Source organism: Etheostoma spectabile, chromosome 4, assembly GCF_008692095.1.
Source record: "Etheostoma spectabile isolate EspeVRDwgs_2016 chromosome 4, UIUC_Espe_1.0, whole genome shotgun sequence".
NCBI classification, from domain to species: domain Eukaryota; kingdom Metazoa; phylum Chordata; class Actinopteri; order Perciformes; family Percidae; genus Etheostoma; species Etheostoma spectabile.
Window position 1 is genome coordinate 25362725 of NC_045736.1, and position 17331 is coordinate 25380055.

The 17331-nt window shown below is 41.6% G+C and overlaps 1 protein-coding gene across 1 annotated transcript in view; it reads right to left on the reverse strand.

The window, feature by feature from the left end:
• Positions 1-1470, reverse strand: part of lrig1 (leucine-rich repeats and immunoglobulin-like domains 1) — a 40339-nt gene extending 38869 nt beyond the window's left edge. The window contains exon 1 of the mRNA XM_032513020.1: positions 376-1470. Coding sequence (XP_032368911.1) covers positions 376-578 — 203 coding nt within the window. The 5' untranslated portion in view covers positions 579-1470. The remainder of the gene's footprint in view (positions 1-375) is intronic.
• Between the last annotated feature and the right edge of the window lie 15861 nt (positions 1471-17331).

The following is a 17331-nucleotide window of genomic DNA, read 5'->3' on the forward strand; positions in this document are numbered from 1 at the left end:
TCCAGAAAGGGGTGCAGGGACCTTAATACGGTACCAGTGTCCCCACTGAAAAGTTGATTTCAGTTCAATTTTACCTGTAAAACGTACTCAAAGTTGCTGTTATTGAGACGTAATAAACATGAGAGTTGGCCTCACTCTCCTTGTTGCACTTGATAGCCAATTATCCAACTGAAATCATAAACACTCAAATCTCCTCAGACGAGATACTTTGAGAGAACCCCGTATCAACAGGGTTCCGCTGCCGAAAGGCTAGTTACTTATGCCGTTGACACCCATTTTCGATGCTATTATGCACTTCAATTTTCTTAACAAACATAGTCAGCCCGTTAAGGGCTGGTCAATAAATAGGTTAGGGCAACTGAGCGCTTTACTTACAAGGAAACAGTCCGGACTGGAAGGTCCAGAGGCGTAGCTGTCAGCTCCAGGTTACTACAGTCCACTGAATCTCCGTTGCAGGTACAGTTCTGGGCACACGGCATGTCTGAACTCAATCCATAACTGATAAATAGTTCGACCGACAAAATCAAATAAAAAACACAACAAGAAAGATATCCAAAACGTCCCGGGGACGCCGCCATTTTGTATCCAGTATTAATAGCGCGGCCGCTGATCTCTCTCGTGCCCACAAACTGGAATTTTAATGTAGCTTCGGAGAGACTGAATGCCTTTTATAGCACATGAATTGTCTTCTTGTACTACAGAGGCTATCATAAACAACTGTGTTGCAGTAAGACGTTTTCCATCCCAGTCACAGTCATGTAGGACACAAGTTCCCAGTCCAACTTTCTCCACTGTTGTCCGACGCGGGCTAAAAATCAAAGGTGAGTCACAGATAAACCAGCGAAAGGATGTTACAGCGAACCTGTATGTCGTTCTGAACTTAAATTCAAGTTGAATTAGTGGGTTCATACAGGGCAAAAACAACTACTTTCTCGATAGGATGTCTGGTGACATGTTTGAAATCATGCAACCGCATAATGTTAAAGGACACAGTGCGCCTGGGATCGCTTTCAAATTAACTGTTGATCAACGGAGTAGCTGCCAAAATGTTTGAAACTTATCAAACCGTTGCACGATGACTTCTGACGGTGTAATAAAATGTCCACTACACAGTTGAAGACGTAACTAGCAAATAAGTTAAGACCCGCAGCAATAGTGCCGGACACTCCAGCGTTGGTCTCTCAAGCCGAGCGCTGCACACCGTCCCAATCTCACCAGCACAGCAGCACTTCGCCGCTGTAACGTTCACGTTAATCGAATAAATCCAACTTTTAAATACACACAGTCCGTTCCAGAAGAACTCAACCGACAGTTTATCAGGTGCAGTCTGTGGTCACAAAATCTCGACGATCCAATTAATAGTAAAATAATGTCCCCCCCTCCTTCCGACTGTGTATCACAACCATGAGTTTTTTCCTTTCTTGCGTTACTTTTCCTTTTTTCTGGGTGATCGGGACGTAGTCCCACGTTGGATGCACAACATCGATCCCAGGGTCCTCCCATGGCTCGCCGCGATTGGCTCTTACGATTTGATGGGCGGGTCAAATCCTAACCTCATTGGTTTGTAAGGGTTCTCCGTGCAACGCGGAGTTGGAGAGCCTTTGAGCGGCTGTCAGTCAGCGGTTTCTGGCCCCGCCTATGTTTCCCACTCCGGGGTGTGAAACCGCACCACCTCCTCTCACTCTCACTGCTTCTTAAAGGGACAAATCACTGGGATCAAGCTCTGTAATCGCATTATAACAAGCCATAATGACATAATTGGTTTGAATGCTGTAACAATTCAGTTTAAAGTGTTTGTTAGTAAGACCCAAGATTTACATAAAAGAAAAGAGTTGGAGACAAAGTACGATTAACAAAGGAAATGTGAAGGAAAGAGCAAGCAACTAGTGTTAGGTGTGCCTCCATACATTATTTTAACCACACTAATCAACTGTTATATATATATATATAACAGTTGATTAGTGGTATACTGTATATATTTATATATACTCTACAATACATACAATACACACATATCACACTTATCAGTTTGCCACATTCTGAACTTCTGAAGTATATACTTAGTTCACGTTTTATCAAGAAAAATAGGTGTGTGTGTGTGTGTGTTGTGTGTGTGTTTGTCTGTGTGGTTGTGTGTGTGCGTGTGTGTGTGTGTGTGTGTGTGTGTGAGAGTGTGCGTTGTGATGCATTAATGTGTAAGAACCACTAATGTTGCAGCTGGTAATTGTGGGGCTAATTTTTAATTACTAGGTAATTTCTGGGTAGTTTTATTTATATCATACATCATAATTTATTATATTCTTATGTTTTGTATTGATAATCTCAGTCTTCAAAGTAACTGCAAATGTAGGATAAAGATGTGGCATAAAATGGACAAACTTGAGTACAAGTATAAAATTGTACTTAAGAATAGTACTTGAGTAAAGTATTTAGTTCACTTCTGCCACTGTCCAGCAGTGTACATGCTGTAGTTTAAATTGGCACGATATTTACAACAGGGTCATTTTACATAATGACTAATTTTACCTTTGAATACTACGTTTTGCTGATGATATTTTTACTCAAGTAAAACATTGAATATAGGACATTTACTTGTAATGGGGTATTTTTATATTTAGGCAATGCAAGTTTACTTAAGTACAGGATCCAAGTACTCCTTTTGCCAATGTCTGAGAGTATGCAAAATTTGATGTTTTGCGCAGGTGTGTCTGAGCATCTGTGTTCATGATTGTGTGCTAACTAGGTGTGTATACTTGTGTGTGCAGGCGCACCCATGTATGCCTCTGTGTTTTTTGCATCTAGACTGATCTTTTCACCACTTGAGCATGTCCTATAATGGCCACATGATAGCACACAATTCTTCCCAAATGTTGAAGTCATGTTCACCCGTTGTCTCAGAAATGCACATCTGTGATAAATCAGTGGTCCTGTCAGCCAACTGGCCGCATTCATACTTTTTTTTTCCCCTGGCACTGACAGACGGTATTGATAGACTTTGTCAGAGCCATTGTGATCGCTTGGTGTTGGGAGGAGTCCAAGATTTTGTTGCTATTAATCACGGTAGCGAGGACACAGATATTCACACCTGCAGCACTGCGGGCTGTTCTAGAGGCACAGTTCCTCGTTCCTTTCCTAGTGAATAGGCAAAGGTTTCACATTGCACCGTGAATGTGTGAGTGAGCTCAGTAGCCTTCAGGTAAGGCTTCCAGCTCTTGGAAGCAAGGGAAATATCTTAGAAATGAGACCCTGTTAAAACATGACTTCATTGCTGATTAAAACTGAGTAATGGAGGACAACCAATTTTAAAATATAAGTCTGTAATCTTATTAGTTTGGCACTTGAGAATTGTTTGGAACTGTACAATGTCTTTAAAAAGAATATTGTCTTAGCAAAGTACCTTGGTCATATATACATTAGTCAAATGTGCACTTACCATCACATCATACATTAACTTTACAACATGTGTAAAATACATATAACATTTCTTAATGAGCATGGATTGATTGATGTATTGTAGTATTATTCAAGCACTGAGATAAACATCTCATTCCCAATTTTATGGATAATATTGGATTCTTCGCCTGATAATAAGATTGATTTTTCATTTCATTTTCACTATATTATTTCGGGTCTTCTGTGTCCTGTACATATCTTCAGTACAAGCTTACAAGTGACAGGAGGTCTACAATTCCAGCTATCCTAAGTATGCTCAACCCTGCATTTTGATGTTCCTTGGACGGATACGGTATGTGGACCAGGTACTCTGGAGGTCTATTTTGAGAGGACTGTTGACACGTCTTTTAATGTGATTTATTCTGTAGATGACCTGCTCTAGATGACTTGGCACAGAAATAACTACTAATGCATCAGGCAAATACCAGGTTAACATGTTAACCAATTCACCACACTGGGGTTAAAGGGTGATTCACAAGAAATGTTTGGATATTGTGGATGAAGTTTGTTGCTGTTTTTGTTCCAGAAAAATGGGATACACTTGAATAAAGTGTAATCCATAATCACCTGATTTTTATTATAGTTTCTACTTTTTGTTTTGAAAGGTTTCTTCTCACTGATAGCAAATGTTTAGTGTAGTTCATCTGAGAGCATCTCACCAACGTAATTAAAAATAGCAAAGCATTGCTTTTTCATAGTGTTTTACATTAAACAATAATAGCTCATATTCATTTACATGTGTTGTCACAGCAAAATAATAGTATATTTATCTTCACGTAATACATAATGGGTGCCGTCATTGTTTTTTTAATGTTACTGAGCATGCACATTTTTGTACTATCACTGTATTCATTCACTGTATTGTTAAATCTGTCATAAATGTATGGCGATGAGCAGTGAAAGTGTGCAAAACTTTTCAGACACGGATTTCTTTCCTTGAGGGCTCAGACATTTCACATGGCACCATCCTAAAGGGGTTGTTTCTCCCCAGGTATGAATTGATTTATAATCTGAGAAACAGAGAGCCCATACAAGGAATTCACATAGTCAGGAAAGCATTAACAGCTTTTGCTAGCATAACTGGTCTACACTTCATACTCGCCTCGCACCTATTCTCTTGTGTGCTGCTGTGTGAAGTTGTGACTGATGAGAAGAGTGGACATGGGTCTGTCATGAGAGTGTATTGCAAAGAGGATAATGACTGCGCCAGATGAGCCTTGTCTTTTTTGTATAGATGTTTTTTAACACCAACCACATTGGCGTTTACACAGCTGGAATGGAGAGAAAGTGTCAATGCTGACACGTTTGAAAATGTTGGGTCTGGTATGTGAAACGTTAAAGCAGTGGGTTCATAGGTGTACTATTGGAGTCAACTACATATTGTTCACATTTCACCTTTTTTTGGTGCTGGAGGTGGTAACGTGAGGGTGTCTGTGATGTGGATGGTAAAGGGGCCAATGGATGCGTAAGGCCTGAAGCGATTCATCACGCTCGTCTTACTGGAATCTTCAAAGATAAGAAACCATCTGCTGCAGCTATTCATCAACTATAAAATGGAGAGGCGTGAAACCCGGCCAACTCATCATACTGGGACAGGATGGCTAACGGGTGTTGCAGGAGCGTGGAGATGCTTTGCTAATAGGAAACAGAAATAGTTTGGGCATTTCTGTCGATACCAGGCTGCCTGCTAAGTAGCGTAATGTGTGACTTCCAAGGGAGTGGGGTGTGGGGTGTTGGGGGGGGGGGGGGGCACAAGACAGATGTAGAGAAAGAGACAATATTAGAGGACAACATGCATTATGATAGTCCTCATGGGCAAATGGAGTGATAATCAACTCCTGGTGTCACAGCACAGGTTAGTACTAGTAAATAGATTCGTTGTTACTAGGTATAAGTCTAGGTGATTTATTTTTTCACAAAGCCTTTATTGCTACAAAAAACAGCCACAGCACAACCTGAATGCCCTTGGTTACCAACAATAAAAGGCTAGTGAAGGCTAGCCTGCTCTGTTGTCTCATGTCACCAACCATACAAGGAGCTTGCCATACCCAAATGACAGAACAGATCGTCAATGACTCCCAAAACAACCTATATGACCGTTCTATTTACTGCAGCATGGTGGTCATTTTATACATGACCATAACATGTGACGTTAACACATGACCACAGTTGAAATTTGAATCATGTGACTGTTCTATTTAATGTAACGTGTAGTAGTAGTGTAGTCAACATGACAAAAAAATTGGTTAGGCCAATCAAAATGACGCAGGGTGGCTTGCTAAAACTACCCACTGGTAATCCTACATTCAGTAATCACCGGAGTCTGTTCAGAGTTGGAGGGTGTGTTAACCACGCAGCTTTACTGATGGGACTTCTGGAGCGATGGATGCATGCATGGGGGCTAATATTAAGATAGCTGTTTATGGTCACTGCATACTTCCAAAACTGACTACTCGTTAAACCACAATGCCTCATTTTCTATTTCTACCTCTTCTAAATAAAGCATGTGTTGGTAGGATTTGGAGTTGTCAAAGGCACCTTTGAGCTCAATAATTCACTGTCGAGTGATTGGTAAAGTAATCTAATAAACCTTTCCAGTGAGTAATTGTACTGTATTGGATCTAATTAAATACATTTTATAGTGTCTAGGTCAACAGTTATGTAACCCAGGTCATGAACTAAACAGCTGGTGAAAACAAAATGATGAGGCCTAACTTTGGACTGGCTGTTAGTGTTCAACACGGCAACGTAATCGGCAGGTGTCCAAACACCACAGCTCTGGCTTTTCTTTTCCCTGTATTATTTAAAAAAAAATCTATATTCAAAGTGTGTGCTAACATTTACATTTCTCATCAATGTTTGTCTAATGAGAAGAGGGAATCAGGCTGTGCTGTGCCAAGTTCCTGTCAGCAGGTAAAGCTTGCAGCTTGGCGGCCTAACAGCAAGTGATTAGAGACAAACCATACCAGCTCCCCAACCTGTTCCATCACGAGGTAGGTGTGGTAAGAAGCGCTCGGCCTGTCTGTTATGCTTACACTTCAAGCCACAGTGTCAGCTGCAATGAAGGTATGCATTGTTGAAAGTTGGGCCAATATGGCAGTTAGTTTCCACGTCCTTTCAACAGGTGTTTACTTGTGTCTATATTGCTGACATCCTCACCCTGCAAAGACAAACTTGAAGCTGTAGCTTGTTGGTTTACAGCTCCTTTGACAGGCAGGGTGGGAAGGGTGGCTCTCTTGTCTATTTGGCTTTGGTTGTTTTAATAAGCCCTGTCAATAGAATATTTTATAAAAGAAGTGATGGCCTGGAACAGTTTTTGTTCGGTGCTAGGCAAGGAATGTGCTTGTTTCACTCTTTCAAAGGTGACTTCTGGGTTTCACGGCTGCGGCAGCCAAACATCTTTTTGTCTGCCAGCACTCTTTGTTTCTTGGTTTTTAGTGTGAATGCATTTGTACCAAGAAAGGATCTCATTCTCTCTTTTGTCTTTGTCTCGCCCTCTTGCCCTCTCTTGAGTGTCTAAACACAGCTTTTATTGTTGCATTGAATATAATTATCACTGCTAGAATTGTGGAACCCAGTGCTATTTCTGTACTCAACCATGCATGTTTTACTCTAAAAGCTTACATTAGAAAAGCAATTTTGTTTCACATTGAACTCTTGAAATTCATTCATTTAAACCCGTGAAATATAAAATCACTAGACCTTTGACCCGTCACATTTCATGGTCGGTTACACAAGGGCCAGGGTTTAGACATCCACTGAGTGCTTTAATTAGCAAGCTAAATCAGACTGGTCTGCCGGTCTAAATTCAATCAGGTCTTCAAACACAGTCAACGGTGGAAAATTCAATTTATTTGAAGTAACCGGATACCCATTTACTGCATGGTAGACCATATGGCCTCTCCCTTGGTGTGTGTTGTATATGTTTACAAGCAATTCATTCAGCATCATTACTTTATCTTGAGTGTATTACTAACTGTAGAGAAATGGCAATTAGATTATGTGTTAAATTATGCTGAAGTGTGTACATATATATATATATATATATATATATATATATATATATATATATATATGTGTGTGTGTGTATATGTGTGTGTGTTTACCGGCCACTAGGAAAGGAGTACAGGTTCAGAAACACAGGTTGTTTTTTTCTAGAAGTGATTGTACACAAAGTTTTTTTTTCTTCTGAACCACACAAATGACTTTGATTCAATAAAACAGTTCACTGCATTTGCACTTGCACAGTCTATGAAAAAAAAAACTTTAATTGGTAAACTCTCCCTATAAATATTCTAAAGCAGGCGCACACAACACAAAACACTTAAAAAGCAAAGCCACCCAGTTGGCTAATGAACACAAGCCTGACGTTCCATCTGTGAGAAGAATGAACCCATAATAATCAAACCTATTTTCTTTTGCAAACCTGCTTCTCTCTACACTCACTACACTGCAGAGGCCAACTCATTAGCAGAGGCTTTGGGGACGCTTGTATAGCTATGTGGAGTACAAAGAGAGAAAAGGGTGATCCCTTCTTTTTCTCTGCGCTCTCTTGCTCCTGACAAAGTAGTGCCTTGGTGAATAGTGCAGGCAAAAGCAGAGCTGAATGGAGTTGGAGGAGTGGGGCTCGCTCATGCAGAGAGCTGCCAGACCCTCTATACCTGCCCTGGAGAAAAGAGTGGCCAGCTGCTGCTGCTGAGCCTTTTTCCCTGGCTTCAATAGAGACTTTGTGAAAAGAGCCTGGACAGGGTAGCTGAATACGGAGAGAGAAAGTGAGGAATGGAAGTTAGGGAGGAAGGAAGGAAGGAAGAAAAAGGGAGGGCTATAGTGTTTGCATAAGCCCATCGTTATGCCCCCACTGTGCACAGAGCTCTTGGGGTTGGTCTTTGATAGAGAAGAAGAGCAGCTTGGTTTAATCAATCATAATGGAAATTAGCATGTTATAACGAAGCATTTGGAGAAGTCAATTATTTGGGAAGTTCAAAGGGGAGATTAACTTTGGAGCTGGGATCTACTGATGCTGGCCAAATCAAGCTTTTCAGGGCCATTGCTAAAGCTCAAACAGAAAATAAGTTCTTTAAAGAGCTTTGAAATGCATGTCTAAAGGCCTTTTTATGGTTGTGCGGAGGCTCCACGCAGAGCTTTTGCCGTGGCCTACGTAAGTGGCCTGATGTGTATAATTGTGCACTGGTGTGTTCGTCGAGCTGGCGTGTGTGTGTGGGGGGAGTGGGTGATAGAGCGAGGGAGAAATGAGAGAGTGACGACGATTAGCTTTGGAGCGAGTACCGACTCTAGTGAGAGAAATAAAGGGTCTCCCGTGGGATTTCTGACCAAGGTGGGAAATCTGTAGCAGGTAAAGTTAACTCTGCATCGTGTTTTTCGAGAGGTGCAGGCAGGCTACGCCATAGGGTGAGGGGTAGATGCAGAGGGGTCTGCGGGGGAACACTGTCGATTTGACACACAACCATAAAAAGGCCTTAATACAGTACCAATAATATTTACGCAGCAGGTCTCGTGGTGCTTTTATCCAAGTGGCGATTTGGAGAATTTCATGAGCTTAACCTGGTAGTGGTGCTATTTTCAGAATCATGTCCATGTCTCTAAGTCAAGCCATGCCATTTCTTTGCATCTCTTTTCTTACACTCCTCCGTACCTTATTAATCTCTGTCTTGGTTCTTCTAGAATGCTCAATTCTATTGGTATTATTGTAATGCTACAACCACGGCTGCTAAGCTTATGTCAGCTTGTTTTCCTCCCTCGCCAATTTCTGCCTCCCTCCCTCTAAACATTGACTGCTGCTTTACCTCCTTCTGTTGACTGCACCTCCTTTTTTATGCCAGTTCCTTTGTCTTCCCCCCTCCTCCCCCCCACCTGCCCCTAGGCCTCTGCTGCTGCTAATAGGATAATGGCTGCCATGTTATGCACACTTAAGACCCACAGAGCAGCGCTGAGGGCTGTGTGCATGTGTGTTTTTGAACCAGTGCGTCTGCCTTCTCCATTGGGCTGTTGGGGATGCAGGATGTGTTTAAAAGTATGTCAAATTGGTTTCAGGGATTGCGCAGGGACTCAATGTCTAAATCACCTCCAAAGTAAAAATTATGAAAATCAGATAACTTGATAGATAGATAGATAGATAGATAGATAGATAGATAGATAGATAGATAGATAGATAGATAGATAGATAGATAGATAGATAGATAGATAGATAGATATTGATCCCAACAAAATGGGAAATCATAGTGTTACAGCAACAAAACATTAATCACACAGCACAGAATATAAATATAAATGAATTACTAGGATACAATATACGTACATACAATATACATGAAATAATAACAGGATAAAGTAAAAGAACAAATATTTCAATATATACAAGTTGGGAATACAAAAATGTGCAACTGCTTAACTAGTAATGATAAATATGTAGATAAACCAATTGTGCAGGTTGCACTTAGTGCAGGATTGTGGTGTCTCAGAGTCTTATCTAGCACCCAGTGATGAAGTGTTAAAAAGTTTTATTGTCTGTGGTAGGAATGATTTCCTGTAGCAGTCCGTGTGACAACTAAGATGTCGGAGCCTCTTAGAGAATGTGCTCCTCTGTTGGACCAGTGTGGGGTGGAGAGGGTGATCGGGGTTATCCATGCTAGGTAACAGTTTGTTCAGTGACCTCCTCTTCACCATAGCTTTAAAAGTGTCCTGTTTACAGCCAATAACGGAGCCAGCCTTCCTGATCAGTTTGTTCAGTCTGTTTATGTTGCTGGCTCCGGTGCTGCTGGCCCAACAGACGGCGGAGGAGAACCGAGCGCTGGCCACAACACACTGGTAGAACATCTCCAACATTCTGCTGCACACGTTGAAGGATCTCAGCTCCCTGAGGAAGTAGAGTCTGCTCATTCCCTTCTTGTAAACAGCAGTGCTGTTGATTTTCCAGTTCAACCTGCTGTTGATGTTGACACCCAGGTATTTGTACTCCTCAACCATGACCTTGTCTCTTCCCAGGATGCAAAGGGGTTGCAGAGCCGTTCCCTTCCTCCTGAAGTCAATCACCATCTCTCTTGTCTTATCCACATTCAGCAGCAGGCAGTTCTTACCAGATGACTCCACAAAGTCATCCACCAGCGCTCTGTACTCTCCCTCCTGCCCATCCCTTATACGCCCCACAACTGCAGAGTCATCAGAAAACTTCTGTAGGTGACATGACTCTGACTTGTACTGGAAGTCTGTGGTGTATAATGTGAACAGAAAAGGAGACAGCCAGTCCCCTGTAGGCCCCCTGTACCACTCACCACCACATCAGACAGAACACTGTCCACGTAGTGTCAGGTAGTCGTTGATCCAGGAGACTGTGGACGGACTGACACTCATCACCTGCAGATTCTTACCTAGTAGCAGTGCCTGGATGGTGTTGAATGCAATGGAAAAATCAAAAAATGTAATTTTCACAGTGCCGCCACCGCCATTCAGGTGCAAATGAGCTTGCTGCAGAAGATAGATGACAGCGTCGTCCACTCACAGACAAGGCTGCTAGGCAAACTGTAAAGGGTCCAAGAAGAACTCACCTGTGGTCTCAGATAGGCCAAGACAAGCCTCTCCAGCACCTTCATCACATGGGATGTGAGAGCCACTGGGTGGTAGTCCTTCAGGCCAGATGGAGTCAACTTCTTGGGGACCGGGACAAGGCAGGACATCTTCCACAGCAGCGGCACCCTCTGTAGACTCAGGTTGAAGAGATACTGGAGAACACCAGACACCTGACTGGCACAGGTCTTCAGGACCCTGGGGCTGATGCCATCCGGGCCAGCAGCCTTGCGCTGGTGAGGCCTCTCCAACCGTCTGCTCACCTGGCCAGGTGTAAATGAAAAGCGGGGGGGGGGGGGGGGGGATGTGCTGTAGTGGTGGGGTGAGTGGGCAGACTACAGGGGAGTGAGGGGGAGGTGTGGGAGCAAGAGGGAGGGGAGGAGGCAATGGGGGTTTAGGGGTTGGCGGAGTGGTGGAGGAGGCAGGGGATAGCTGTGAGCTAAACCTAATAAGTAACAGTTTAGCTTGCTTGCTCTCTCACGGCTGCCCGGTGTTTGTCCTCGTCTTCCCCGACACCCAGTCATCTCTTTCATCAGAGATCACACACTCAGCGTTTACATTCAGGGTTCCATAGGGCATTAAACATTAAAAAACCGCAAAGACAAATTTATTACCATTTTCTACTCAGCCCTGGGGCTGTGGGCCATAACTCATGTAATTGGGAAGAATCTCTTGACTGTTTAAACCAATTGAATAGAGTTTATTTCAACTTATTCAAATATGGACTGTAATAAATAGGATTTTATTGTAAGATGTTTAGTATTTCTTAGTAATTTATCCTCAATTAAAAACAAACTCACAGGACTCTTTGAAGGTAGAATGAAGTTGGATGACAAAGTTTTTGGTAGAGTAAGTGAGATAGAGAATTATTTATAGTGTACTGAAAATATCCATTTATCTGCATCTGTTTATTGGAAAACTGGTAGACAATAACAGAAGGCCTTTTGAGCTTTCCTGAGTTCAGGCCAGAATTAAACTACCTAGCAGATGTTTACTGCCTCTGATGTGCGTCCAGTTTCTTTAAAGCGCAGGGGACCTCTCGCCAAACAACTGTTCTCTGTAATCGCTGCTTCTTCCTCCCTGAAACACTGTCACATTGAAAAAAACGAGGCACATGTATGAGGAAAGGAGACTCAAAGAATGAGTGAAAGGGAAAGTGAGATTTCCCTCTGCTAATATTTTCTCCCCCGTAAAAGAGCAAGCACTGGAGATAAAGTGGAGCGAAAGCAGAACTAGAAACTGTCAGGGTTCTGCGTCCAGCTGGAAAAGCTCCCGAAGGACACTTTAGCGTGCACCTCCACTTTATTCCTTTGGAGCTTGTGCTGGAGGAATGTTGGAGTTCAAGAAATCAAACACAGTGTACTAAACTCATATCAAGACCTTCACATGTAGAGCCAAAATATGTACGAATGCACACACTCATAACTACATAGACACACCTAATGTATTACATTTTGAGCATGTGCATGGAATAGCATACTGTACTGAATCATAAAATGATCATCCAAAAAACAAAAATAAGAAGCAGCCATGCATTGTAAAATAGCAAAATAAAGCTTAGAAGGGTAACTGTTTTATTATCACTGCAATGTAACGTTACATTAAAGCCATTTTAAATGAGTTGATGCTAAGTTAATTTAGACTATCAGCTCCACAAAACTCTCTCTGTATATGGCTACGTTAAGAAAGTGGTTTTGTCCGGCAACTTTTGCACGCAGATCTCGAGATCTTATTATTATTGAAGATAATTACCTTTTTTAAAGAGTCCATCATGTTTTTTGAATCCTCCGTGTCCTCATTGGTTACCAGCAACTGTGTGGATGAGGGGTGGAAGTAGAAGGCTTGTGTCATGTGTAGGGCTGGGTATTGTTGATAAATGATCGGTACCAATACCAATATGTGACTTTGATACCGCTTCCTTAACAATACTTTTTTAAATACCAATTTTATAAAACTAATTTTTTAATATATTTTTTCAGCTCCTACTGCATGAGTTGTCTCTGTGTAGCGTAGAGTTTTTTCCTGAGGGCCTCTACGTAATATAACATTAGACAGCCAATTACATTAGATCTAGGTAGAATGCAGCTTCCTGCTGCATGGCTCACTGGCACCGATGAGATTTACTTATTAGGTTTTGAAAATGGGAATTGAATGACGGTGCCTTTTTTTTGAGTTTTTGATCAATTTAGCGACAATTTGATCGGTGCCTAAAAAGTATGGAATTTGATACCCAGTCCGATGCATGCGGATGTAACAACGTGCTGTTGTCATTACTATAACTTTCAGATTCGTCGGCACCTTGAAACAATTGAAATGCTCTGCAGAACAAGTTTGCAGTATCCAATGTGCCATGCCATTAAATGTGATAATTTAACATCTAGCATTACACAAGATCTGTCTCCTAGATCCCAGACTCCGAAACGGAATCCGCTACTGGCCGGTAACCCTGTGCAGGGTACAAAAAGCCACAAAATACCCATGAATATGAAGTTTCTTGGTGGTTTTAGGTTACTCAATGTGTACTGTATGAACAAACGGCAGATGTCTGGATTTGTGGAGTAGGAGAGGCATCGAAATCAAATTGATAATGAGATATGGAAATCTGAGACCGATGTTACAGACATCATTTTATTTCACCGCTGAAGTCATGCAACAGGTTGCATTTATACTTCATTAGTTCTTTACAGCTGCTGACAATACCGGATTGCCATTCACATTGGATCTGGATCTCTTCCATCTTGACTTAACTCCTGCTGAGGATCAGTTTAACCTTTTGCACTCCAGACATGAAAAGGTGATTAGTTGTGCCGGTAAGGTGCTGTTACGTGTCAGACTTGCCCCATTCCGAGCACACACACACACACACACACACACACACACTTGTGCTTATTTAGCATGGGCACCTCAGGCAGTTTGAGGCCAGAAGCGTGACAAGGCAGATGCACCACAGTTCCGCATGTCTAACTCCAACCAGACACTCACAATTTGTCTCTCTCTGGGTCTCTTTGCTTTATATCCTCCATTTTTTTTTCAGTCTCTTTGTAAGTTTAGGCTGATAGCAAAGGTCAAAAATAGGTCTAAAATGCACTATAATATGAACAACAAAAATGTTACAATAATGACAGCTATAAAAAACAGTAAAAATGTTTTTAAAAAAAATCAATCAATCATTTAGAGTGCTGGATAGTTAGCTCACGCAGGGAGAAGTCAGACTGCATCCTCAGAATAACCCATTTCTTGACACCTGTGAGGAGCCTCCAAGTCAAACACACCAAGGTTGATTAAAACATGACCATAACAGGAAATTTGCAGTCAAAATCAAACTTGGGGCTGAGGTGAAACGCGAAACGCTGAAATCTGGCAGTCATTGAGGGGAGAAGATTGATTGTCTTGGATTAAACACACTCATCTCAGATTTCATCTTGGACCAGGAACAGGGCTGCCCCTACTTTAAATGTCATTTTTGGCTTCAATTCGATAGTTAAAATTAATTAAAATTGACATTTATTTGTGGTTTGTGCAATATTGTTTAAAAGTAGGATTCCAAATTTTATGTACTTGATCTTTACTTTAGCTGTCTTCCAGGTTTGGAAAGACAAGCATATTTCCTATATTGTGTTTCCCCACATGCCCTCCCCATTATGTATATGTCAACATGCATAAATGCATACATGCAGGCATATGAATGAACATTTGGTCTGCGGGTTACTGACCCATTTGCAGGTGTGAATATGTGTGTGCGTGCCTGCAGACAAGAACAGTCCATGGCAGTACTGACACCGTTTCCTGTCGGTTTTCTCCAGCCCCTCCCCATCAGTTTTACTTTCCTCTTTTCCCTCTGCCTCTGTCAGCTGTTGAAGAAACGTGTGAAGAAGGTTAGGAGATACCCTCCCCTGCATATCCCTTTTATTCTCTTAGATTTTTTATGGCTCTGCAAAAAATGTTTTGGACATCCGCTGCTGCAGATAATTAAAGCATCTGTTTGCCCAAATTACAAAGACAAGTCTTAGAGTCTACAGCCATGCTAGTAGCTCTGTGAGGTGCTTTGAGCTAAATGCTAACACTATAATGTCATCATGTGCACAATGACAATGCTAGCATGATGAGGTTTAGAAGGTCTACTCTTTATTAGTCTCGCATTGCCAGATCTCCACAGATCTGCAGAGGAAGGTCTGGCTACTCAACACAACGTTCTGGGATAGGAGTAAAATGTGCTCTGGTTTATTGCCATTTCTTTAGACCTTTTTGCTTTAGACCTCTGCCAAATAGCCAAGGAAGGAACTTGTTTAGGTGGAACTTGTGTACATTCAAAAGTTTTTTTAGTCGTGCAAGAGAAAATTCAGATTGGACAGATAATTTAACTGTCTGGATTTACCCTGCAGAGGTCCGAGAAACTGTTAACCCTAGTTCACATAAATCGTTTACAATGCCAACACAAAGAAAGCAGAAGGTGAGGGACATCCGGAACCTACGGTGGCACTGGAACAATCTAGTAAATGAAACGTTGTCAATATAGACTAACTATTTATATATAGTACATGTTTACCATCTTAGTTTAGAAAGTTTGCATGATACAGTTGCTAATTAGCACTCAAAACAGAGTAGGCCTATAGCTAAAGCCGATAGTCCTAGATGAAAGGTTCAGGAATGACAAATGTTATTAAAATTCCTCTGAGGAGGGACATTAATGTCTCTACCAACTTTCATGCCACTCAATCATTAAATACTTGGTGAGAGATAGTATTTCACTTCAAAACCACCAATGGTAACCTTGTGGTAGCAGGAGGGGAAAAGTTGGGGGATCTCCAAAGTCAATAGGATTCATGGTCTGGGAACCATACATGTCTACACAATTGTTTGTGCTAATTCATTGAGTAAATGTAGAGATAAAAGGTCAGGAGATCACAAAAGTCATTGGGATTCATTCTCTGGGGACTGTGAATGTCTGTAAAAGATTTCACTGGAATCCCCAGTACTTGTTGGGGTAGTCTGAACCAAAGTGGTGGACCGACTGACAACAAGTCTGGCTAAAAATGATGATGCTGATTTTAAAATACATGGGACAGGAATGAGTCCATTAAGCCACAAAATAGTTTCCTTCACCTGTGAGTTTATGAAAAACACAACTTAACTTTTACTGTTCATTGTTAAACTGTGAGAGCGTTATTCTTCATAGTGCCAGTTTGTCATCCTAAGTCCACAGGGTATAATGAAAAGTGGTGACAGTTATATTGGCTTATTTGGAGGACACTGTCAGATGGGAGCCTGTGTGTCTATGCCATGTGTATCTCTTCGATCTATTTCCTCTTTAGACGATTATCAATCACAGTGTGGTCTGCTCCTTTTTCAATGCAGGTCAGGCTCAGCAGACAAAAAAGCTGCCCGTCATGCTCTGTGCAGTGTGCACATATTTCACCAAATGCTAATTTTGTCTGCTTTCCAATACCATGCCCAGTGCAAAAAAAAGTTATGATAAGGTGTGGCCTCCGCCAACAACAGTGGGAGAGAACAGGCTTTAGCTATACCTAACTGACCTGAAAAAAGTAACTACTTTTCTTTCTTTTTCTAAACAGATTTTACAGAAAGCTTAACGTTGTCTTTGTGTCAGATGATACAAACAAGAGATGTATGAAATATTCAAATCTCTCCTTCAGTGACTGACTTCTCGAACGGTTAGAATAAAACAGAGGTTTAATAATGTATCGGAATGTGGAAATGCAATGCAGCGTTTGTCATAGCAGAAACATTTGATCTGCACCTGGGATAAGTTGCTTTCACAACTTTCACACCTGCACGCCCTAGTCTTGTTTGGTGTGTGTTTGTTTGTCTGCATGGCAAGAAGAGAGAAAAAAAAAAGGAGCCGCACAAAAAGAAAAAGAATGGGAAGGAAAAAGGTTTTGTGAAAACAATAAAAGAGATGAAACCAAGACAAACAAAAACAGAAGAATGCATTGACGCAGGCGGCTGAAGCTCCATGCAGGATGTTGTACAGGGCCTCTATCGCTCAGCCCTCTTCTATTTTCCCTCAGCACAGTTGCTTTTTCAATCACCCAACAACACTCCAAGCCTGCAAAGCATTAAGTCCTCCTTTAACACTCTTCTCCCAATATCTGTTTTACAGGCCAATGAGTCAGGACCAGGAAGACTGTTGTACTAACTAAGATGCATCCTTACCGTTTTTCCTTTGTGTTGGCTTCCCATTATTTAGCATGAAATAACTAATCTTTCTTTGTTAGTTAAGATTTTTCTAATAGCAATGTGGAAGGTTTTGTGGGTGCAACACAGCCTCTGAACTGC